Consider the following 25,234-nt stretch of genomic DNA (forward strand, 5'->3'; position numbering starts at 1 on the left):
TCTAATTAAAAGGAGGGAGAGGGGAGCTTTTCTTGCAGCTCCACATGGGCTCAGCAACTTTCATAAGGACTAGTTAGAAATATTAGCTCTCCTGTGATGTAGGACCTCTTAGAGAGAGAGAACAGAGAATTAAATCAACTGAAGCTTAGATTTCTACCAGTTTTCAGGGATGTCCTAGCTTGGAGAAGGGGAGTGGAGAAGAGCCAGCCCCTTTTAAAACAGATAGCTTAATCAGACCACCGAGAAAAACATGTGGGAATGGAGATTAGCTATGGGTACCTGGGGCTTTCCCTTAAAACTGTTTTATAAAACTTAGAACTGGAACAAAGCCTACAAGTCATCTATTATTTTCCATGTTTCTACATCTTATTCACAAGATTATGACAGGCTTGCTGTAAGGACAGATGCTTTTTATCTACAGCATTTTCATGATAATCATCCAGCCAATCAGAAAAATAAAAACAAGGAAATAAAGTCAGTGAGGCTTGCTGTAAGTATTTATGAACCATCCTCCTCAGGTTTTCTCAGGAATGACTATTAAAAAAAAAAACGCAGGCCGGTACGTTTAAGAAAGAGGACTCTCTCTTAAGGCATTTTGCACGCTTTTGGGAATAAAGATTCCTCGTCCCAGTTGCATCCCTGGGAAGCTTTGGTCTGGGCCTGAAAATGTTGTGCTGTCTTAACATCTCCACAACATGTTTGTTTCTCTCTGACACTTGAAAATCCCCTTTAACTACCCTTAACTTTTTTTAAAAAAAACATTCTTAGTTTGTAGAGGATTTTCACCATCTGGCCACTCTTTTAGGTTGGTGCCTCTCTTCTGCGTTGGGTTTTGGGATGTGTGTTCTCCTCTCAACTTTGACAAGGGCCCTGCTTAATGAGTGTGCTAAAGAAAACTCCCTGTCAGTTATTTGCACTGCTTCTCTTTTTTATCTCATCAAATAATTTATGTTTATACTACCAGAATACACACACACACACACACACACACACACATACACATATATGTATGTATGTGAAAGAAAAGGAAGACTTCCTTTCTTGTTCAGCCATCTTTCCTATCAGACCCTCAGGTCATGGGCTCGAATCTATCTTTTGTCTTTGATCTTCTGGTAATCACACCCCCTCCTTGGCCATTTTGAATTCAGAGTGCTATGGGTCCCCTCTCCCAGGATTCTTATGGCATTGCCACCCATCAGGCAGCTCTTCCTTTTTCTTTTTTTGTGGAGAATTAGAAACGAAGTGGTACTTTGCCACGTTACATATTTTATCTTCTGAAAGACGAACTTCTCAGTAAGAGAAGACAAGAATTGATCAAATGCTCAGCTTTCGGTATCTACCATGACAGTGGCTCTCCATCATGTGAGCTGAGAAACAGAGTGTGCTAATGTCATGGTGGGATCCATCTTTCCCCCATCTTCCCTTTTCTCCCCAGCTCCTGCATAACGGTGACACATCTCCTCTTCAGTACAATAAGAAGCAAGGAGAGAGGGTCACAGAGGGAGTCCTGAGAAACTACTGGAGAATTCTGGGCACACTTACCTTGTGTCAAGTGTCTGAGCTAAGATGTGAAGACAGCTCACCATTGTAGTAGCATCGTTCCCTAAAATCAGAAATATCCCCTGTGACTCCCCAAAGCATTCAGCCTGGCATTTAAACACAATCTTCTCAATACGCATAAACAGCCCAGCTTTATCAACCACCAGCACACAAAGTGCCAGGCCTCCGTTCGGGGCCAAAGCATTTATCTCTGGCCTGACACATCGCTTTATGATGGAAGTTAGAGTCAGGGCTTAAAGCATTCATTAAAGATTCATTCATAAATCTGAGCTGTTCAAGGGGGAGAGAGGGGTTTATCATACTTCAGACCAACTTTCTATGGCAAATTTAGGTGACACCTTAGTCCTCAGGCTCAGCTTGTCTGCAGGAGCCACAGATGAAGGCAAAACACAAGTTCAGGATAATTACAGAGGGTGAAGCCTTTAGCAATACTTCTCTTACCGAAGAGGGAAATCCTATGTCGAACAAGAGCAGCGAGTTTGCAGAACAGGCTGAAGCAGAAAAGAATGAAAGTCAGAAAGGGACAGAGATTCAAGGGAGACTCATTTGTACCCCACCCCTTGGCCCCTGTGCAGTAAAACAAAGTGCCTAGTACAGCACCCCGGGAAGATGCACTGTCACTGTGTTCCCCTCAAAGAATCCTCTGGACCACACTAGGACAACATGTGGTTCCCACTGTCTTGTTGGAGAATCACGAGGGGTACCTTGCAGGCAGAAAACAATCCTTCTGCAACAAGTACCATGTTTTGCAATGAGCCACCTGTTGCAAACCACCTCTTGCTAGAGCGTACTATATGTTGAAAGGTTCATTTGTATAACATTCATGGATAACCAAGGATTCTGGAAGGAAGCGTGATTTTTCCATTACTGCAGTAGATTGCAAGCCCTTTTTGTAGCCTTCACTCGGGGGAACAGGGTGTGAGGCCTTAGCTGGAGGTGGGCAAGATGGTGGGATTGGAAGAAAGTTAAAGGTTCAGGTATGGGCAATACTGTGCTGAACCAGAAACATTTCAAGAAATGGCTTTTCTCTGACATCTCCATTAGCCTATGGGCCTGACTGGGTTGCTGTCCTATCTGTGTCTTTGAAGCTAGGAAATCCCATCTGCTACGCTTTTGTGTTTTTTGACCCTATTCCATGCTTTCACCCATACTGTCTACCATGGAACCCCTTGGAGTCCAGTTGTGTCTTACTGTTTTACTTTCCACAGTGCCTAATAGAGGGCTTTGTGCAGTTAGCAAAGAGCCCGTAGATGTTTCTGAACACGCTCCTGAGAGCCCCTGTCTAGGGGCACTATGGCCATCATTTGACCTGCATTGCTGAAGTTCTCGGGAGGAGATTCCTTAGAACGCTGACATTACGTGACATTGGCACAGCTAGGTAAGAACTTAGCAATCCCTTCAGAAAGCTGTCCTTCCTGGTGGAACAGAAAGAGGGGAAGTAAAATAAAATCACCTGGTACAGGCCATGGCATGCCAAGGTGAGACCTAGCTGAAGTCCTTCCCAAGATCTTCTTAGAAGTCATGGGCGTCTTGCCCCACACAGGGCAAAAGTCTTTAGGGGACAGCTCAAATAGAGAAGAAATCCATCCAAGTGTTGGTGGGGATGAACACTTGTTCACCTCTAAATGGTTTTCAGTGAATACCCTGAGCCTTTCTGGGCTGTCTACTGGACAACACAGCCAAAGTCTCTCCTGGTTAGTCATTTGTTTTTGCAGTGGAAATAAGTTGGGAACACTGGCCTAGAGCTTAAGAGAGCTCAGAATAAGTTAACAGAAATTTGGCAGCCAGCGAGTGTGAAATTAAATATGAACTGCTGCTTCTTTTCTCTTCCCCGGATGTTTGTTTTTTTTTCAGAGTTATGCATCTGATGAAAACTCATGGAGTTGGCAGAGATCCTGGAGGAATATGAGTTTCTGTGGCTCTGCCAGGACTCGCTGGGCTGTCGTGGTGAATTCACCTCATCCCGCTCTGCGTTTTAGCTTTCTCGTCTGTAGTCAGCGACTAATCACATGACCCTTTTAGTCTGTAGAATTAGGGGCTGATAAACTCAGTTATTTCTGGCAAAATGCTTCAAAATGAACCCACTCTGTATAAATACAAAATAACATTTTTCTAACTAAAGCAGATCCTTGGGTTGCTTGATCCTAATATAAACGTGGCTCCCCTTGCTGTCAGAAGTGCTTTCTCAGGCATGTCAAGGCCGGGGTCTGAAATTTCCAAAGGCCTTTTTTTGTTGCCTGTGGGACCCACGATTCAAGCAGAAGCACTGTCCTGCACCCAGAGTTATGAGGGGCCAGAGTCCCCAGGCGCCTCTCTCTCATCTCAGAATTTGAAGGCGATAAATTAAAGAGATCCCAGGGGAGAGATTCCGGAAAGCACTGGTAAATTGCATCAGATGCAGAAGAGGTGGGGTATGGGCGAAGGCTGGGAACAAAAGGGGTCTGGAAATGTGAGCATGTTCAGTGCCGATACGGCCACTTCTATGGGAGGGCGGCGGGCACACTGATGGATCGGAAAGCTATTTGCAAGGCTGATCAGCGAGCTCCAGCTTGTATTCCAGCTGTGACAAGTGGTGCCTGGCTGAACAAATGTTACATTTCCATGAATTAATACCCTAAGAAAAATAGATGAAGAGAACAGACACACCTGCCCTCTGTTGGCTTATCTGAATATCTCACTTGGCTCCTCATTTCCTTAACTTCTTACAAAAAACACTGGTGTGTCATGAAAATATCTAGGAAATCTTGGGTCAGTAACTGATTCTAAGTGTATCTCATTTTGACATCATGCGTTCCTCCCTGCTTAACAAATATTAATATAAGAAGTAATTACAGTGTAGAGAAAATGGCACTCGATCTGGATAGAGAGGGCTAGGCTTTCATTCTTGCCCTAACTTACTACCTGGGTCACTTTAGGCACTGGAGTGAACCTGCCAAAACCTCAGTTTCCTCATCTGCAAAATGGAGATCATAACACACAGGTGGCTCTTGGAATTTAAAGCACTGTGGTGTTTCACAATGATATTTCCACAAGTGGGCAATAACTTGTGCATATGAAAAACTGAGCTCACTGCTGAGTCATGCTGTGCTTGATAAATGTTAGCTAAATCCTAAGGTTGAATATCCTCCCAAAGATGGTGATATTCAACGGCTGGGCCTTTATAAAATATAAAGTGCATTGTTCACCATCAGTGGATGCCAGGGAAAGGGTTGATAGACTGGCTTTATTGCAGTCCTTAACTCTTTGCCATTTAGAAGTCTAATCCATCCCTTGTCATTCGTAAATCAAATACAGAGAACCTGAGGCATAGTGGTATCCACTTGTAGCCTGATCATGAAGCACCCGCTTTGTTCTCAGCTCTGCTGAGGCATCCACGTGTCACGCCTAGCGGAATAAGAAGGGAAGCTGGTGCTTTTGATGAAAATTTGTTTCCTGTTAGGAATTCAAATTGAATCATGTCACTCTAGATTTCAAATCTCAGATCATCCACACCAGGACTTGTAAGACCTGATTCCTTAAAAAAAATTTAAGCGGGCTTCCCTGGTGGCGCAGTGGTTGAGAATCTGCCTGCCAATGCAGGGGACATGGGTTCGAGCCCTGGTCTGGGAAGATCCCACATGCCGCGGAGCAACTGGGCCCGTGAGCCACAACTACTGAACCTGCGCGTATGGAGCCTGTGCTCCACAACAAGAGAGGCCGCGATAGTGAGAGGCCCGCGCACCGCGATGAAGAGTGGCCCCCGCTCGCTGCAACTAGAGAAAGCCCTCGCACGGAAACGAAGACCCAACACAGCCATAAATAAATAAATTAATTAAAAAAAAATTTAAGCTTAAAAAGCCTGAGAAGAATGAGATTGAAAACAGTATTAATCCGTTTCTTCTCAAGGTTGTGTGTTTGCTTTTCCCAAGCTTCAGAATTACCTTCTCCTTTTTCTAAATGTTATTTCAGGATAGAAGCTGACCTGAGTAATATAAGTTTCCCCCAAGTCCTACTGATACCCCCAAACAGTGCACCTCTCTTGGTTGCCAAAATAATATACAGATAAGTGTGAATAAAGTCACTTTCAAAACCAGATGATAACCAAAACCTCTGAGCTACCAATCATCAGGCCACAGTTCATTTCTCCAAAGGATTCACCACTGAAGCCCCAGGAGTCTGGGGTTTTACATAAATCACATCAGCACTGTGACCTTCTCTTCTGTAGACTCACCTGGCCACCATTTCTTTCTCCTTATGAGAGGCGTACCCGCTGCTGCTAAGGGGCTTCAGAGGGGACGAGAGGAAGTAGAGGCGGTGATTGGTAAAGTACTGGTCAACCAGTGGGAGGAGAACCTGAAAGATACACCAGAGATGAACTTCTAGGAGGCTGGCCAAAGCCCTTCCTCTGGTTCCTTTGAAAAAGTTCATTCTTAATGAGCAAAAAGACTCTGAACACAAGAAGACTCTGGTCCTGGAATTTCTAGGAAACTCTACCCTGTGAATCCCAGTTTCCAAAACATTTTTTTTCTTCTATGCCTGTAACCAGAGGCCTTAGAAGTACGTGAAGGGATGGTGCAGGACACTGACTAAGGGCCCAAAGAAATGCACATCCTGCATCAACATTTTCAGCGGCGTCCTGTAGGACACCTGCACTCAGATGTGGCTTCCTGGGCATGGCATCCAACAGAATATTTGAGGCATGGCCCAGCACTACTGGACTTGACCATCCTGTCTCTGCTTCTCAGAGCATGGCTACCCCAAAGTCTCACTTGTATTTAGTCCTCTGAGTAGGGTCATGTGGCTGAGACAGCTCACTGGCACCCAAATTCGTTCTTCCCTTGTTTCCCTTAGCAGTAGAAATCCCCGTGTTTTAGCTGGGCATGGGGTCACCCAGTCAAAGCATGCGTTATACACCTCCCTTGCAGCTAGCTGAGGCTGAAATGATTAGGTTCTAGCCACTTAATAAAACAACTTTTATTAAACTTTAGAACTTTAATAAAACAACAGCTTGCCCTTCCCTCTCCTTCCCCCCTTTCTCACAGATGTGGTACAGGTGAGTCTGGACCACTGTCAGGGACCACATCTTAGGAGATGAGAGAGCATCGAGAGAGGAAGAACCCGAGTCCCTGGGTGATGGCGTGGAGCAGAGCAGGCTGCTTACCTCCTCGGACCACCCACCTGCCTCAGGATCTTTCCACAACAGAGAAGCACATGTTCACCTCATCAAAGTCATTACTGGATCTGCTTAACTTGTACCCTAAATGGTACAGATCCCAAGAAGAAGGTAAACCGGTTAAATGCAGAGAGTCACTTACTTTGGCAAAGAATTTGATCTCCTGGTCATGGGGAGACTTTTCAGTTTTCCCACTGCTGACAATGGCTTCTACAAAGACAAAAGTGACACAAAGTTGGCCAGAGCTAAAGAAAACAAAAACAAAAAGAGTCACGGCATTAAAGAAACAGAGCAGCTTTTCATCATGAAAAGGCCACTTGATTTTACAAAATATCTAATATTTTACAAAGTACTTTATAATTGTGAGGGTTGGTTATTTCTTGTGGCAATTGTCTAGGCTTTCACTACTCTTTTCTCTACTCTATTGATAAGAAGGCAGCTTCAGAGGGGTTGAGTCATATGCTCACAGGCATAAAGTAAAACGATGGAAAACTTAGAAGAGGATGAGTTATGTGAAAAATGGCAAATGATTCAATCAAACCCAGAAGGCAAACCAAAGACAAAACTGATTTTTTTTAAGTGTGTGTGTGTGGGAAATCTCAGCCACTGTGCCCTTCCCTAAACCATATGTTTAAAAGAATCATGAACAGCTACAGTATGAAAGCATCGCTCTTCGTAAAAGGAATATCTAATTCTTTTTGATATTATGAGAAGCACACATTTTTCTGATATTTCACAATGATACTTACCCAAATGGGCAATAAACTCTTGAGCAGAATCAACATATTTCAGGATCTTCTTCAGAAACTTATAGGCAAACCTCTTTTCCATGGAGGAGGCATCCAGCCCCATGTCCTTGATACCTCTAGATTGGAAATGGGTAAACCCCAGGGAGTAATAGAGATAACAATGTGACTTTGGTGCACAAGCAATTTTCTCCACGTCAACTCTGCTTTCCAAATGTTGATGGCTATTCTGGCTTAGTGACCTGACTCATCATTTGACTCATTTCCCCTTGCACTTGAAACCTGCCTCTGTGAGCATGCAACACCTGAGCTACAATAATTTCTGAAAAGAGTTTTCAGAAAGATCTTTGTCATTCATTCAACAAATACTGAGCTGGGGATAAATCAGAGATGCAAACAAGAATCCCTGTGCTCATGGAACTTATGTGCTTGCTATAAACAGGTACAAACGCTACATAAGACGAAATATAAATTATCTGGGGACTTCCTTGGTGGTGCAGTGGTTAAGAATCTGCCTGCCAATGCAGGGGAAACAGGTTCAAGCCCTGGTCCGGGAAGATCCCACATGCCGCAGAGCAACTAAGCCCACGAGCCATAACTACTGAAGCCCGCGCGCCTAGAGCCCGTGCTCCGCGACAAGAGAAGCCACCGCAATGAGAAGCCTGCACACCGCAACGAAGAGTAGCCCCTGCTCACCACAACTAGAGAAAGCCTGCATGCAGCAATGAAGACCCAACGCAGCCAAAAATAAAATAAATAAATTTTAAAAAATTATCTGGAATGCTGTAAGTTAATAAGTTTTGTGGAAAAAAGAAAAACTAAAGCAAGATGAAAGGGCCCAAGAGTGCCTGAAGTGGGGCTGAGTAGACTGTCATGTTAAATCAGTGCTGGGCTTATTGGAAGGATGACACTGGAGTATAGGCTTGAAGGAGGTGAGGCATAGAGACATCAGGGGAGAGAGCTTTCCAGGCATAGGGAGCGGGGGTGCAAAGGTCCTGAGTGGGAGCATGCATGCTGAGTTGAGGCCAGTGTGGAGGGATGGAAGTGAGCAGGCAGTCAGAGGGGCGTGGGGTGCGCAGTGGAGTCGACCATCAGGATGCCGTGGGCCGTCCTTAGCATTTTGCTTTTGCTTTGAGATGGGAAGCTATTGAAAGTTTTGAATAGCGGAAATGACATGATATGACTCACATTGTAACAGAATTGCTCTAGTTGCTAGGATTAAAATTGACTGAGGGCAAGGATTGAAACAGGTGGCCCAGGAAGGAAGCCCTTTCAGCAATGGCAGTGACAGCACGAAGGGTGAGAAGTGGTCAGATTCTGGGTATTTTAAGGGGAGAACCATCAGGATTTCCTAAAGGATTGGATGTGGGTTGAGGGAAAAAGAGAGGAGTCAAGGCTTTTGGCTTGAGCATCGGGAAGAACAGGCTGTCATCAAGTGATGGGGAAGTTGAGGATGGAGCAGGTCTGAGGCATGGGTAGGGGGAACCTAGGGTTTCTCCTTGGTGACAGGGACGTTACCGCCTTATCGGTACATCCAAGTGCCCACCACAGGCTCTGGCTCAGGGTAAACCGCTACAAGGGTATGTTTGCTGAATTCAGTGATCTTTTTCCTTTCCCCCCCATCTCCTCGATTCCCTTCTTACAGTAAAGAGGAATTTTTCACTTCTGTGAGCAAGTTATTTATTGGCAAATCACAGTCTGCATGCATCTTGGTGTTAAGAACAGGATTAAAATGACGATGGGAGTCTTTCTCAAATGCTTCCCCAGAGGCTGTCTCCTGCTGCTTGACCTTTCCCACTCAACAATACAGCAAATAGGTTTTGTTATTTTTTCATATGAGCTACAATAGAAATATGTGTATAGATTTTTATTCAGGTTTCTGTTATTCAGTGGCAAAAATTCTGTAGGAAACTAAAAGAAGAAACAGCAGCTGGCTCAGCAGACATTTCTTTCCAGAGGAATGGCTTATCGAGGTGGGGACACTGCCTTGTTTTTCGTTCTACAAAGGACACAGCAAGCATAGCGCATCACCGACACCTGACCAGCGGGGAAAACAGGTTCTACCTTTAAGACTTAAGCAGCCCAGACCATCCTCCCCTAAAATGTTTGTCTAGATGATTCTGACAAACGTAAGTTTGAGATAAAGTCTTAGGAAATCATGATTCATTCAGTCTCTCCAGTGGAGTTGCCATCTTTGTTCAAAGGTTGTTGATGTCACTCATCTTCCCTATTGTTATTATGGCATTTCATTAAATAACACATAAAACAAAAAAACACAAGTGTGAAGAGAACTGGTGATTCTGTGAGAATTAAGCTGCATATTTTGCAAAGACCTGCGATTGTTAAGTTTCCAAATACAGAGTTTTTGAATTAGGTGTGAGTGAGACAACCATAAAAGATAGGGAGGAGGGCTTCCCTCGTGGCGCAGTGGTTGAGAATCTGCCTGCCAATGCAGGGGACACGGGTTCAAGCCCTGGTCTGGGAACATCCCACATGCCGCGGAGCAACTAGGCCCGTGAGCCACAATTACCGAGCCTGCGCGTCTGGAGCCTGTGCTCCGCAACAAGAGAGGCCGCGACAGTGAGGGGCCCGCGCACCGCGATGAAGAGTGGCCCCCGCTCGCCGCAACTAGAGAAAGCCCTCGCACAGAAACGAAGACCCAACACTGCCAAAAATAAATATATAAATAAAATTAAAAAAGAAAAAGAGTATTCTTTAAAAAAAAAAAAAAAAAGATAGGGAGGAAATTGAAAAAACAAAAAGAAACCCAGAATACTGCATTTACATTGTTTTGTATGTACCTTAATTCTCTTAACTGTACCTTAACTGCTCTTTAGCCCAATTTCAAGAGCTTTGAGGATGCTTTATGGATGTGGTTTATAATTCCAATCAATAAAAGAACCAACAAAGATAAGATCTGGGGGCCTATGGTACAAGATTTGTGAATGAATGCATGTGTGTTTATTTTAATTAAAATTAAATGTTTAAGGTATAGATGTATAATTTGTCACGTTTCTTTGCTGTAACTGATTTTTAGAAATTGATATCGACCAATCTTATTTATGTCGGAAGAGAGGGCTTCATGCTCCAGAATAAACATCTATTCATTTCAACAGACTCAACCGCTATCCATACTCTGATCTGCTTTGCAGGCAGGTGATCAAATATCTAGAGCACGAGAGACCACACAAGCCTGCCCCTGCCCTGCTAACATCACCTGGAAGACGACTTACCTAGAAACCACAACACCGTTCACTTGGAGGAACTTAAACAGGTCCTGTGCCTTCTCCCGGTCCCTGAACTTTTCCTTGGCAGTCAAGGTGTCATATGGTACCAAAAGAGGATGACTGCCGCCACCTGGGGTCAGTAAAGTGAGAGATGACAAAATAGGTGGCTCTTCCTTTGCACTTCTGGGAAAACACACCTGCCCCCCAGCTCACCTTCTGCAGGAGATGCTGTGAACCTAGCTCACCTTTGCTCTCCAGCTCCAGCTTCTTCTTCTTGGCCCAGATATTGTGATAGTTCTCAGCTACCACCTCCACCATCCCCTGTGTCCCACCAGGGAGACGACGGTCGGAGAGAAAGCAAGCAAGAAAAATGGGTTCATATCTGCCCTGCTATTTCAGGCAGCCTCGGGAACAGAGCACCACCAAATGCTAATGGCACATTGCTGAGTGTCTCCCATCATTAATTAGTCTGTGCTTATGCACCTCATTAGTTTTATATCCTCCCATCCATACACATAGAAAACAATTTCTAATTCTGTCCTTTTCTGGTAACTTATTATCTTGGCAGTTTGATGCATTGCTGAGAAACACACATTTCCATTGGAAACTGCATTCTGGTGGCACTTCATTTGTCACAGGAGTTGAGTATTTTACTCCTGACCTGAGATAGGGAGCTGGGAGTGGAGGTCAAGCAAAACTCTAGGATCCCCGAAAGCCTTTAGCTTAGCAAACTAAAAATAACCACATGTTGGAGAAAACTGCTGCACATAAGATTTCTCAAATAGAATGCATCTTTATAAGATGCATATAATAGTGACCCGGAATGAAGGGTGTATTTTGGAAAGAAACTTTCTTTAAGGTCCAAAGCGTTGGTCTGATGGACTCTGTGAGGAGTAACGGCCTCAGGCTGGAGCCGGTCACGGTCACCGACATGTGCACAGGGGAAGAATGGGGGTGAGGAAGCTTAAGGCTTTGATTTCATCCTCTTGGGTGTAAGTCCCTAAATCCTACAATGATGACTTGTCTGTACCACCAAGGGCAACTCGAGTGAATCCACCACGGGATACACGATTGTCCTCAAGGTTGGGGGGCCCGGTGTGAGCAGTCCAGCACCCCAACCCAGGGGTCACCTCGTACATTTTCTCCTAGTTGTTAATAGCTTTGTTGCTAGTTATCTCTCCTGGCTGTTATAAGTTCTGTTTTGGGTTTTCATACAGTAATTTGCTGTTCGATCTCCCTTTTATTGAGTCATGACCTGCTATGGCGTCTCTGGAAGAAGCACAAAGCCTCACCTTCTTGGACTGTTGGCTAATTCTGCTGAGACTGTGTCAGATGAGTGGCCTCTGCTCATTGTGGCCCTCTCTAATTTTGATATTTCAGTGGTGATATGTTTTAGGCATTCTTCCCCCTCGCCCCTTTTTAAAAAACTCTTTGGAGGGTAATATGTCCTGCACTTGAGGGGTTTCAGAAAGTCGGTTATGCTGTTCTGAAAGTATCAACACTGACCTGGAGCTCTCTGGAGAGCACAACGTTGGAGAGATCCAGGGGAGCAGGGCTGTAGCTGTTGCCCTAGGAAAGCAAAGGCAGAATCACTGGGTTTCCCGTTACTTGCCTTACTCTTATCAGCATCCCTGACTTCAGTGGCCAAAGATATGTCCCAAAAGATTCCCAGGGCTCATGGGTGGTGGGCCTCATCTCTGATACCCTGAGGATAGCTTTCCCAGATTCTCCATGGGTTCTACTGGCCTAGTGTTGGCCTCTGGGCGTGATGGTCATACCTGGCTGGCCTGGGACACGCTTCGAAGCTTCTCATTTTCCCGCTGTTGAAATAGGGCTTCTCCCTCTTTGGTCCTCTCTACCGTCCAGCCCACAGCCAGCATGGTTTTCAGGGACTCTCTGGCAGGCCAGCGATAAATTTCCTTCTCCTGGAAGAACATTGGAGCAGAAGAGCTGTGCAGGGCACGCCCCAGCACTGTGGCTGGCTTGTCTCCCGGAAGGGAGGTCCTCCCACAGTGGAAGGGGGCTAATTGGCTCCAGCCTCCTCTCACTGGGTCAGAATACCCTCTGCAGCATCCCGTCTGAAACACGTCATCCGTCTTTCTGAGGTTTTTAAGTATAGGACCCCACAGTCTCCTGCTTTTAGAGGGAATGTGCCAGACATATCCACAGTTTGTGGAGAAAGCAGAGCAAGAACAGGAGAATGACTTCTTCCCTCCCCCCACCCCCCAGCGCTGCCACCTCTGCCTCCTCTGTGCCCCGCCCACTGCACAAGTGTCGCCTGCCCTGGACCCACCCCTTTCTCTCCAGAGTGACTTCTGTTCTCTGGTAGTACTTAAGATGGGACATGTCAAAATGCATTTGCACAAAGCTCTCCTCGGAGCTTGGGAAATAGACTTTCTTAGATTTAGAATTCTCTTTTGAGCCATGCACAATCTTATAACTGGTCAATATGCACATAAAGATGCACATGTCATCCTTTACCTGTGACACTAGGTCTAAAGCCTACAAGGAATTCTTACTGATCGCAAGATAGGAATTCAGAGTTGAGTTGAACCAAATTTCATAATTAAAAAAAAACACAAACAAACCAAGAGACCTGTCCACGTTTCCCTGGGGACCCTCTTCTCTATTCTTTTTATCCGTCATGATTGGAAGTCCTTTCTATCTGAATTTTCTCCAACAATGCAAGTCCCGCCCCCCGTCCCCTGCAACAATCTAACAGAAGCCCTTCCTAGTTCAGTTACAAGTGAACCACAAATGCATTTTGGCCCAGCCTCTAAGTGCTGACTGGTGCTTCTCTCTTCAATGGGCTTTCAGAACCAAATAGCAGAGTGGGAGGCTGGGTTCTGAGAAACCAGCCCTGAGGCTGTGGCCCACGGGCCAGCTCCTGAGGAGTCTGCCAAGTCCTGGCAAGTCTCTAAGGAACTGGACGGTGAATGTGCCCTCAACTCCTCTGCCATCTGATATAATTCCCAGGGAAGGGAAATTAGCATGGCCTGGTCCTTACCTTCTCTGTTAATGTCTTGAAAGGCCTGATCAATGGATGGGTCTTCACATTTTCATCCAGGGAAATTCCATATTTCCATCCATTCTGACTCTGTAGAAATGTTCTCAGTTCAAATATCCTTGACACCCAGAGAGCCCCGCTAGGTGACCCACATCCCAGCTTCAATTTTCACTGAACAAATAGAATAATGGAATGTGACAGAGCTTGGAAATTTCCCTCCGAAATGTCTAACTGATCCTTTTGGGCTGTCAGGCTCTCTGCCCCCTGAATTTTGAACCCTGCTCCTTTGTTTCTTCTCGTTTTAGTTGCCGTCCCCTCCACTTACTCGCTTGTGTTTCAGGCCCACTACAGACAGAAGTATGCTTCAAAATACCTGAGGACAATGCTTTTCAGCACAATGTGTCACAATCACAGGCAAGGACAGACGTCAAGGCTGAAGGCTTGTGAGTATTGGACCTACTGGCCACGGCATGGAGGAGGCTGATAGGGTTTGCACCCCTTGCCCGCCAACCCCAGAGCAAAGCTGTAGCAAGGCATGTTTCTAGAATCATAGAGGTTTAAGAATTTCAAAAGTCATGCAACAAACATCGGTTGAATGCCTATGACAGTAGGTGCCAAACTCTGTCCCAGGCATGGTGGATACAGAAATAAATAAGGCTCTGTTTTCCATAACCTCACAGCCCAAAGACTTCTGGCTGCTCTTTCTCAGCCTCTGCCAATGTCCCCTTGTTATTGTGGCTGTTTCTCAAGTTTCTGTCCCTTCCCAAGGAACACTGTCCCTGGGGGATATAATCTAGGCCCATGGTCCCTAAGTGGATGAATCCCAAATCAGCATTTCCAGCCCAGATCTCTCTCCTAACTTCCATACCTATTTAAGCTCTGCTTGGATGGCCATAGGTACCTCTCAACAGGTCTGAAACAGCACCTGGAATTTCACTTCTCTAAATGGCTCTTCCTCTCAAGTTCCCTGTATCTCCGTGAACAGCACCAGCTTACATTCACTTTTCAAGCCAGAAATGTGGGAATCTTCCATCTCTGCGCTCTCTCATGTGTGTTCAACCTCCCAGACCTATTGGTCTGCCCCTCCTTCACTTTCCTGCCGGCGCTTTAGCTCAGGCCACCATCAGCTGTCACCTGGATTACTGCAACGGCTTCCTATGCGGTCTCCCTGGCTCCAGTCTTGCCGTCTCTCACGGATTCCATTTTCTACACCACTGTCAAGTGATTTTTATAAAATACCCTGCTCAGGGCACTCTGCTGCTTTAAAAATTTCTGATTCCCAGCTGCCATCATGGTAAAAATCCAAATTCTTTCTGGCTTCTACTGCTGCAGCGAAGATATTGTTGGCCCTCTAGGCTCATGTCCTGCCCTTCTTCCTCTGCCCTACTCCGTGACCCCAACATGTTGAACCAAGCTCCCCTAAAGCCACCACACTCTCTTGCTTCTCGGGGTCTGCACCTGCTGCCTCCAGGGCCTGCATTGCACTTGCTCCCCTGTGCCTGAACAATGGCCCCTCATTCATCACACCCTGTAGGTGTCAGCAGCTCGAGGAAGCATTCCTGGACCCTCCCTATTGGGCTGGGGTCTCTTCCTGTGTGCTCTCACCCCGTGCCCATCACAGCATGGCACAACATGTATAATGGCTGCTTTACTTGGTTTTTCCCACCGATTGTGGGGTCCTTGAGGGCAGGGGAAAATACTCTTTTCCTGTCAGATTATCAACGCCCACCTGGCAAGGGTGAGCAAACTTGAAGCTTCCAGGCTAGTGGATGAGAGCGATTCATCAAATACCATGCCAGTAAATGCACAGTTGGTAACTGGTATATATAAATGTATAACTGCTGCAAATCCAACTATATAAGACTGCTATAAAAATACTGGGAGGGAAAAGAGCAAGGTGCTAAGAGGGCCTATAACTGAGAAATCTGGGAAAGAGGCGTCCTAGGAATTCACACTTGGACAGATTTTGAAGGAGGAATTGGTGAATGGTGTTTTCACACGTGTGAGTGCAGATGGGTACCTGGCTCAGACAGGGGGCAGATTCAGGCATATGTAGAGTGTGTGTGTATGTGTGTGTGTGTGTGTGTGTGTGTGTGTGTGTGTGTGTGTTATGCGCATGTGTGTGTGCGCTTGAGAGAGAGAGAGAGAGAGAGAGAGAGAGAACGAGCCTAAATGAAGGGGATGTGGCTGGAGGGCAGAGGGTGAAGGGAGAGATGAGGCTAGAGATGGTAGCAGAGACCAGATGAAGCAGGGCCTATCAGGCCATTTTAAGGAGTTGGACGTTTACATGAAAAGAGTTGGAAGTTATTAAGGGATTTTAACAAGGAGAAGGGGCTGGGTTGGAGAACATGACCCATTTGGGAGAATCTGACCAAATTTGCATACAGAAACTACCACTTGCCTGCAGCGTGAAGAACAGACTGGAGAAAGTGCACGTGGGCAGACTAGTTAGAAGGTTATCACATCGTCTGGGTGAAAGATGAGAGCAGCTTAGACTAAAACCAAGGCATGGGCACAGACAGAACCATTCAAGTTCGAAAGCGACTAAGGAGGTAAAAGGCACATGGCTTAGGGATGGATTGGATATTGCGATGGATTCATGTGTTGTCATCGGCTGCTTTTGTGCTACACCAGCAGAGAAGAGTAGTTGCAGTGGAGACTGTCCGGCCCACAAAGCCTAAAATGTTTACTCTCTGGCCCTTTATAGAAAAAGCATGCCAACCTCTGCTCTAGAATCATGAGTATTAGCCCATTCTACAGATACAACGATTGGTGTCATCATGAGCTCTAAACAGGGGTTCAGGAAAGAATCAGAGCAGAGGCTGAGCCAGGGCTTCAAGCTGCCCCTCATCCAGCGTGCATCCAGGCAGGTGGTTTCTGCGGCCTTGCTGTGGAGATAAGTCCACCGTTACGGGGTGTAAGCTGCAGCTGGGCAAAGGCCCAGTGCTTAACTGGCTGCCCACAGGACTCCGAGATGTCTTTGGCATTCCTCCCCATGTGCCTGCCAGCATTAAAGGGCTGACAGAGCAATTAAACTTATTAGCAGCCTGACCTCATGTGGTGAAGAATTTTAAACACCAGCTGGACAGGCTTACTAATAAGGGAGGGTCTGGAAGTTCCAGCACTGCCCGCCACAGGAAGCCGTGTGTCCTCCCTAGAATAAAATTCAGCTTGCTGGCAAAATGCAAAGGTAAAGCTTTCCATTCAATTTTCCCTTTTCCGACACTACATTCAAAGGAAACATTTAATAAAAGCCTCCGGCCCCACGTTAAGCCTTTATGTCAAACACACGCAAGCATGTGCTTGGGCGCCGACTCCAGGAAACGCAACGTGAAGAGAGACATTAACACTCCCAGAAGCGATCATTTTCTTGAGAGACACAAAAAGCCGCGTCAGCAACTGCCCCCACCCATTTCTCCGATCTCCACCAACCCTGGGAAATCGCCGCTCAGAAATAATGAATGCCGCTGGCATGGCGAGTCTGTCACTTAAGACAAGTCAGGCCGACTCCCAGGATTGGACCCTTTCATGTTCTTGGGCTGTTGTTTTGCTTTGTTTTTTTCCCCTGACAATTGTCGGTTGGTGATGATCCCTACCTTATCACAGGCCCATTTATCATGTGAGTACTCAGCATACTTGGTGACGATGTATTCCAACTTTTCAGGCAAGGAGAAACTGTGAAATGAGGGGAAAAAATAAAATTACAACCTCCCCAAGCACTTCAGTCACATGTGCCGAAAAGATGGCCAGAGCTAACAATCGGCCATCAGAAGTTGCATGTGATCGACCAGCTAACCCCAGATTTGAAGTTGGACCCCAGACGCAGTGACCTTCCTAAGCTCAAAGCATATCCAGGACCAGGTCACAGACACACCCATGGCTAATCAGAGGGCGTCTCTGCAGCAGCCTCTGCTTCACAGGTGGCCTCCCTCCAGCTGCTCTGGGTTCCCTTGGCCCCTAAGAACCACTTTGGCTCCTGGGCCAGACCTGTCCGGGTTAGACCGTGAGAATCCCTTCATCCAAAGACACTGTCCTGCCATCTCACAACTCTGATCTGCGGATGGCAGAAGTGGGTAGCTACAGGACCAAATGATACAAAATAGTGCTTGTCTACATTTTGGGGTTTGGTGATTCATGTTTAAATACTAGAATCATGGCAACCCAGTAGACACACCTATCACTTCTGTTAGCCCTGCAGCTTTTGCCCCTTCTGTTGGCAATACGCCTCCACTTTGCTTTAAGGAATAAGTCTTCCTGACTTGCGTGCAGTCTTATGTGAACTGTCTCTGAGGATTGGCTCTGACGAGGCCAGTCTGACTCACTCTTCCTGGAATTTGAATCTTTCTTTTTTTTGGCCGCACTGCACAGCTTGTAGGAGCTCAGTTTCCCAACCAGGGATTGAACCTGGGCCGCAGCAGTGAAAGCGCTGAATCCTAACCACTAGACCACCAGGGAACTTGGAATGTGAATCCTGAGTTGAGTGAGACCAGGACAGCAAACTCTTCAGGGTGACTCATCTAATTTGGACACCTGGAGAATGTCCATCTGGTCACTCTGCCTTAGTTCCGGCCCTTGCTGAGGCCTGCTTAATCAGCCTTTCACTAGGTTTTAATAATGACCCCACATCCTTGCAATAAGGCCCTTTTCTGTTTACATTTTGGTCACAGTTTCCATTATTCACAGTACTCAAAGAGCCATACTGATGTCAGAGGTCTATTTGAAGAAATCAGAACTCTCAAAAAAACACCGAATGAGTCATCATTAGCACACCATTGCTAGAGTACCGCACTGTCTCATGATGTTTATAAAAGCGTCCAAGTGATCACACCTTTTGTCCCCCTTCAGCACACTCACGTTTTCATAGGGCCAAGTTCTCCAAATCAATACCTGCCTTCCCTTTGGCCTTAGCTTGAAGGCTCACCACACCCGTTACCTCTTCCTTACAGCACGTTCAATTCTGTTTCCCACCATCTGCTCAGCTCAAGGCTCTGCTGATGGAATATGTATTTAATTTTCCCAAAGATGAATTTTATATGTTATCACAAGCTGACAGCTCCGGGGAAGGGCTCAGGCTATGGCTCTCATCTGAGAACTACTGCCATAAAACATAAGTCCAAGGGGCTCACAGGGCATGCCTTCTTTTCCCTGCTCATTCTACAGCAGTTTTGGAGCTTTTCATTGAAATTGCAGCTGGAGATGAAGCCTGTATGCCCCACGACCCATAATCATAATTGGGGCCATACCGCCAAAGTCAAAATTGAGCAGATCTTGTCTAATACTTTGTCCGTGGCCTAATCATCACCAGTGAGGAATGCTGGAGAATCAGGGGGAGAAATGAAAAAGCGCTACTGTAGAGCTTTTCCAAAGATCCAGCATCCGTTGGCAAAGAGCAGGTCCAGTGGCTCAAATAAGGACCCCATGTTGTTCTGCCCTCACACCCTGAAGTCCTGCTGGAGCTCAGCTGAGTGTTATTTATGGAGATGTTTTGATGTATGATGTTATTAGTACTGTACAGGCCTAATTCACAAAGAGCAAAGATTTCGTCAAAAAACTCATTAATAAATTAATTGCATCATTTGTCAGGGTTCTTGTGGTGCCTCAGGTGACATATGTGGAGAGCATCTACCTCTTATAATAAATAAACCAACCCCACCCTCCAAAAAAATAGCCCAGAATATAATAATACAGCATATAATCAGATATGGATGGATTAATCTTTCAGGAGGTGAGGACAAAATCTAGCACCTAATGTGACTCGTAGTGTGAAGGGACATGATAAACCATGTTGGCAGGAGGGAAGGGAGGGAAGCTTAATTTTCTGGCTACCTTCTGAAAGAGAAACACTGGCCACGGGGCAAAATCTAGGACCAGCTTAGAGATGATTCTGGACTCACTTCATGGTGTTGATAGGCTTGGGGTCAAAGTTGCCATCTGCGTCCACTGAGATCTGTTTCTCCAATGTGGCTGAGATTCTGGTATCTACATAGTCTGGTGGCAAGGCCCCAGCTATAGCACTGAGACAGGGCAGGGCCATTCGGAAAAGATCTGGGTCATACCTCTGTGAGGAAAGACAAAGACCACGTTAGCACACACAACAAAACCATAGCCCACCAGGCAGAACCACTCACCGATTAGCTGGGAAGAAAAAAAAAAAACACGTGCATTTGCCCAGGTTAACCAAAATGGGGAACATGTAAGGCCTGTAATACATTCTGGTGGAAACTGAGGCATCCTTGTCACAGAAAAGTGACAATCTGTAAAGCCTTCAAGTCACCGTTTGCTGTAGGTTGAGAAACCTTAAATCAAGGTTTAAATCAATATCTCCTAACTAGCTAATTGCAGGAATATCTAAAGGTTAAAGTGGTTCTCACTAGGCCAACAGAGTCTACAAACTTGTTGGCCATAGATGGTTATAGAAAGTGACCCAGCCTGTGCCTAGGGAGGGCACAGCAGCTTTGCTGGCTCCCTCGGTAGCTGATGCGGGTCATATGCTGACACCATCAGCAGACTGCTCTGTATCATAGACATTCTCTCCTGAACCCGGCCAGGAAGGAATCTCAGCTAAAACATGTCAGGTGAGGGACAACCTTTGATCTGCTTGTACTAGACCAAAGGAAGATAGGAGTGAAGATCATGTAAGTGTAGGTAAACACCAGACTGCAGCTGTACACCTGCTCCAGACTTCTGTATGAAAACCCGAAAAACTTCTCATTTTCTACCTTTAAAGCTGATGACCTGTCTATGGCCCTACCACCCTGAATGTTCCCGATCTTGTCTAAAGCTGGTGACGTCACAAGTCTATATCTGGGGTAAGGGAAGGGGAGGCAGGTGTGAGGCTGCCTGCAGGTCGGGGCTGTAATCCAATCAGACTACACAGGAAGGCCTGGGATTCAGGGGCCCGCATCCTCCCTCAAGCTCCTTCTCCTCAGTGGCTGGGAAGCACCTCGCCTGAATGGTGTAAGGTCTCCTGGGAATCCCACGTCCCTGCATCAGGGCAGACGCTAGGACTTCTCTAGGCTTCAACTTGGTGAAGGCCAGCTAACCAGGGCCACACAACATAGCATAGCATTCTTGAAGGAATGGGGGCGGAGTAAGTCATTAATACTGGAACCAGGAAATATCTCTGTGATTCACTCTGGAAGTTGCCCTTCCATATATTAGCTTTGTGAGTCTGGCAAGTCATCAACTGCTCTTTCTCTCACCTGTCAAATGAGGGTCGGGCTAGCTCCTACTCGAGAGAGTTGGGGTAATGAATGCGATCCGCTTGTGAAGTGCCTGGCACAGTTCTGGGCACATGGTAGATAGAGGCTGACTAGGTATCAGCTATTCTTACGTGCAGGCGGTTGTATCACCGAGGTTGGGCAACCCCCCTTCTTTGTTCAGGAAGCACTGCCATTACCTTATGGGCAAGGGAGTCAAGAATCCCCCAGAAGAGCTTCTCTGTCAGATGCAGCTCATCTTCCACAGCCAGACCGTAGCTCCCCCAGCCTGACGGCAGACAGTAATACTTCCAGCACTGTTCGTAGTGATTTGTCAGAAGCTGGGAGGTTGAGAACAGATGTGCACCAGTGCGGTGGGGCAGAGATGAATCCACAGGTATCAACAGCACACAGGGGAAAAGAAAACAGCACACACCCGTCAGGAGAGTGAAACCAACAATGGAAACAGTTCGGTTATCTACAGAGAGGTCCCCAAACGCCACTGGGAACGGTCTGCTCTTGTGCCTAACGAGCTCCAGCCTGAACGGAATCTACCTGATTAATTCTTGTGCCTCCTAACTCATCCCTCACATTTCCTGGAAAATGGAGAGGAACTGTGTCTCCTCCTACTGAGAAAATGCTACCCTCCGGAAGTAGTCACCGTGTGCTGTTCCAGGCAGTCAGGGATGGGGAGAATTTCTTCTGAGATCTTTGCTTATAACAAATCTGGGAGATCCTGGTAATGCTGACATGGGGAGGGGAGGGTGGGGACTAGGCTGTGGGTCTGCAGATTTTCTCAGCGTTGATTACTGCCCCTGGCTTCCCTGCCTTTCTCTTGAGCCTTCTGATGGTCCAGCCATGTTGCAGCAGTTCCCCACATGGCCAATAGAGGGCACACGTACACTGCCAATGGTCCCATCTCAGCCGGCGGGATCCACATCCTCCAAGAAAAATCCCTCTGATCTAAGGGGTAAAGGTGAGCTTATTGAGGGCTATCGATGATGTTTCTTTGGGAGCCAGAATCCAGCTGACGGCACAGGTCTGCCAAGGAAGCAATGCCAGGTTGAACTGTAAAAACTGTGGTTTTTAGCTAAAGGATTTTTTGGGATGAAAACTGGGAGTGTTAGGGTTAGATAGAAGAATGAGCCCGTGGAGGACTGTGGAATCTCTGACATCATACAAGCTGTCTTCTGCCTGGTGTGGAGAAAGAGGATGAACTAAAGGCTTCTGGGAATTCTGTTTATCCCGGTAAAATGCTTCTTGAAATCCTTGCGTGAACTATTGATATTTCTGAAAAGAGGGAAAAGTTCTGTTGAAATCACTGGGCTGGCCACTGCTGACCCTTTTGAATATGCTAATATGGCAGGTGCCTCAGAGGTAAAAGATGAAAAACACTGCCCTCTGTGTGGGGGCTGATTCTGGTGTCCTTCTACCCAGGCCCAGATGCTCCCTACACCAGCAACGAAATATTGGTAATTTGTGAGAAAATCAGGAATCAGGTGGCAAAGAGAGGGCTCCGTGGCCTTACTTTTCATTAATAAAACAAGTGAAAAGAAGTAAAAAAAAAAAAAAGTGAAAAAGAGGACCTGTTACAGAAGGAAAAAAAAAAAGCACAACACAGTATGGAATAGAAAAGGGACATTTTATTTTCTGTACCTAAATGAAGAATCACAGGGCCTTCAAAGCTTTCTGAGATTAAAAACATTCTGAAAACCTAATTAGGGCAGGAAAGTACAGAATCCAAGTGCCCTCACTAACCTCTGCTAAATAACAAGTAATTGGTAGAAATCGATTAAGGAAAATTGGAGCAGTTAATGAATCTAGCAGAACTACTCTTTCCAACCTTGACACTCAAGAAGGGATTTGATTTTGGAGATTGTATTTAGTTGGCTATCAACTTAAAGGAGTAAAACCCATTTAAGATGTATTTTGCTCCCCCAGTTGTGAAGATCATGTTTTACAAGGCAAGTTTCCTGGGCCATAGACTGTTTTTTCTGTAACAATAGAGAGGTTTACCTTAAGAGGCATTTTGCAGTATTCACTGAGTTGCGGTACATCAAAAACTAGACGTCGCAGGAGTTGCTGTAACATGGAAGGCTTCAAGTGACTGCAGTATGAAATAAGAAAAACAAAAGGATAGGATGAAAAAAAAAATAAGGAAGAGGGAATGAAAGGAATACTCAGCGATAACCATATATTAGAGCTAAGCTTCAAAACACTTAGCTCCTAAGTCAAAAGATCGTGGATAAACCACAGTCTATGATAAAACACTTTAAAAACTGAGTATAGTTAAAATGCAGAAAGAGGGAGTGGGCTCATGGCTTGAGATCCCCAAGGTTAAATTCCAATCACCATGTGACAAGATGTCCTAGGGTTGATGCACACTCAAAATACAGCCACTGATTATGTGCAAAGAAGTCTATAACAGAAAGAAAGTGCAGGTGATTTTAGAGCCATTGCTACGAACCGACCATCCTCCCGAACTCTGCAAAGGAAGAAGTTAGAGGTGATCAGCTGCACGGGTGGGATCTGAGGCCACCTTCTGGTGTGATCTGAGACGTGCTCTGAGTTACAACCTGATCCCTGATATTCTCATTATTGAAATCATTTCTTTGGGTTAAGGGTCGGTCCTCAAAAAAACTCCTTTAAAAGGCAAATTGAGTAATTAGAGAACAATGTATCAAATTATCAAAGCGTTCATGGCCTTGGTATTTGGTGCAAGTAAATTCTGAGACAGAGAAAGGAGAGATAAGCAACGCTGATTTAGCCTATATTTTCAGATTGCCAAACCTTTCAAAACCCAGTGGAACCTCTGGATTCTTCCCAGTGAAAATACACACTTACACACAATTTGGCACGTAAGTTCAGCCCATGAGCCCCTTTCAGAGATGCCTAAGAGCCATGGAGGCAAAGTTAATAACTGATGTTGAATGTAAAAATGCCAGGAAAGAAAGCCCTGGAGGCATCCACAACAAGAAGCATGGACATGAACGGAGACAGACAACAAAGTTCATCTGTTTCACAACTTTTGGTAGAGCTGGCCTTGCGATAAAAAGCCCTGAAGAGGTCAGGCATAATATATAGCAAAAAAAAAAAAAAAAAACTTGTCTCTAAATGTAGTAATTATAAGCGTATAAAGTTCCTCATTTTTTTTTACATCATTTACCCAATTAGCAATATCACCTTAGATTGACTAACGAATAAAATCAAGGAATAAAATAAATCTCTAACTTGATTAATTCCTGACTTACTAAAAATAAATTAAAAATCTATGTAAGTGTCAGTTTGTCTGTGTTTCTAGAGCTCAGATGGTTAAGAGGAGGAGTGGGGAAGCTCCTAGGAGTACAGGTATAGGGCTGTGAGCTCTATTTTTGGTTTGATGTAAAATTCTAATTTCCCCAAGGTCTGATCTGATTCTTTAAAAACATTTGCGCTAACATCAGTCTCGCCATGACTTTTTTTTTTTTTTTAACTAGGAAACACCTTATGCTGGGAGACAGGACTTTTGGTTTGGTTTCTAAGATACCTGTTGAGTTCAGATCCAGCAAAAGGTAGAACAAGATCTATAGCTGTGATCGATGTGGCTACCAGCCAATTACAGAATCGATGCTGATAGAAGACTTTCTTTCTGTGCAGACTCACTGTTTATTCCCTTGACCACTACTCAGAAGAAAAGTAGGAGCCCATGTACACCAGTAACGGGGCTCTTGTCTCTCCTTTTGAAGTGGCAGCGTGGAAACCCTAGTCACTCTATTAATTCCTAGAGGCCTATAGTGTGTTTACCAAGCTTTGTCTCTCTTCTAAGACCAACAGTATTCAAATGAGCTTAATTCTCTGCCAGTTCTAATAACATTGGAATGAATGAAGTGGTGTCAGGGTATAGGGCCTGATTTTGGCAGAGGATCTCAGAGAGAAACCCCTTCTATGGGGCCTGGGTGGAGGTCTCCCACCTTCCACTCCACACCCTAGGCAAACAGTATTGTGCATGACACAGTTTGGTCCCTAAAGCAGTTGAAGCCTGTAGGCCTTAGATGATAGAAAGGTAGCAGATAGAGGTTAATTTTAATAAAGCATTTAAAATGGAAGGACCATTGTTACATTTGAAATATAAATGTGAGACTGCCTTTTAACTTGATGTCCTAAAAGTACTGACCAATTCCTTTTTTCTAGGCAGCCCTAGCCCCTCACTGAGCAGTCATCTCTTGTGTGACTAGGAAACAACCCATTCAACAAGAATCAGGACCAGACCCAGCTGGCCGCTAAAGGGGGCACCTGCTGGTCCTGACTCCAGGACAACCTACAGCAGTGGTTCTCGGTCTTGGCTACATCATGGCATCATCTGG

The 25,234-nt window shown here is 45.6% G+C and overlaps 1 protein-coding gene across 6 annotated transcripts in view; it reads right to left on the reverse strand.

Annotated features, from left to right (window-relative positions):
- The window catches only part of RYR3 (ryanodine receptor 3), a 570,624-nt gene that overhangs the window by 89,111 nt on the left and 456,279 nt on the right, over window positions 1-25,234 (reverse strand). For all 6 annotated transcript variants that reach the window (XM_082452325.1, XM_082452326.1, XM_082452324.1 and 3 more), the window contains 14 exons: window positions 22,908-22,998; window positions 21,092-21,232; window positions 19,587-19,750; window positions 17,289-17,367; window positions 13,693-13,782; window positions 12,464-12,610; window positions 12,192-12,254; window positions 10,931-11,006; window positions 10,692-10,815; window positions 7,462-7,577; window positions 6,855-6,922; window positions 5,771-5,892; window positions 2,002-2,051; window positions 1,543-1,603 (listed from right to left, as the gene is read on the reverse strand). In XM_082452325.1, the coding sequence (XP_082308451.1) occupies window positions 1,543-1,603; window positions 2,002-2,051; window positions 5,771-5,892; window positions 6,855-6,922; window positions 7,462-7,577; window positions 10,692-10,815; window positions 10,931-11,006; window positions 12,192-12,254; window positions 12,464-12,610; window positions 13,693-13,782; window positions 17,289-17,367; window positions 19,587-19,750; window positions 21,092-21,232; window positions 22,908-22,998 (1,392 nt within the window). The remainder of the gene's footprint in view (window positions 1-1,542; window positions 1,604-2,001; window positions 2,052-5,770; window positions 5,893-6,854; window positions 6,923-7,461; window positions 7,578-10,691; window positions 10,816-10,930; window positions 11,007-12,191; window positions 12,255-12,463; window positions 12,611-13,692; window positions 13,783-17,288; window positions 17,368-19,586; window positions 19,751-21,091; window positions 21,233-22,907; window positions 22,999-25,234) is intronic.

Source organism: Balaenoptera physalus (assembly GCF_965194825.1).
Source record: "Balaenoptera physalus genome assembly, chromosome: 2".
Taxonomy (NCBI): Eukaryota; Metazoa; Chordata; class Mammalia; order Artiodactyla; family Balaenopteridae; genus Balaenoptera; species Balaenoptera physalus.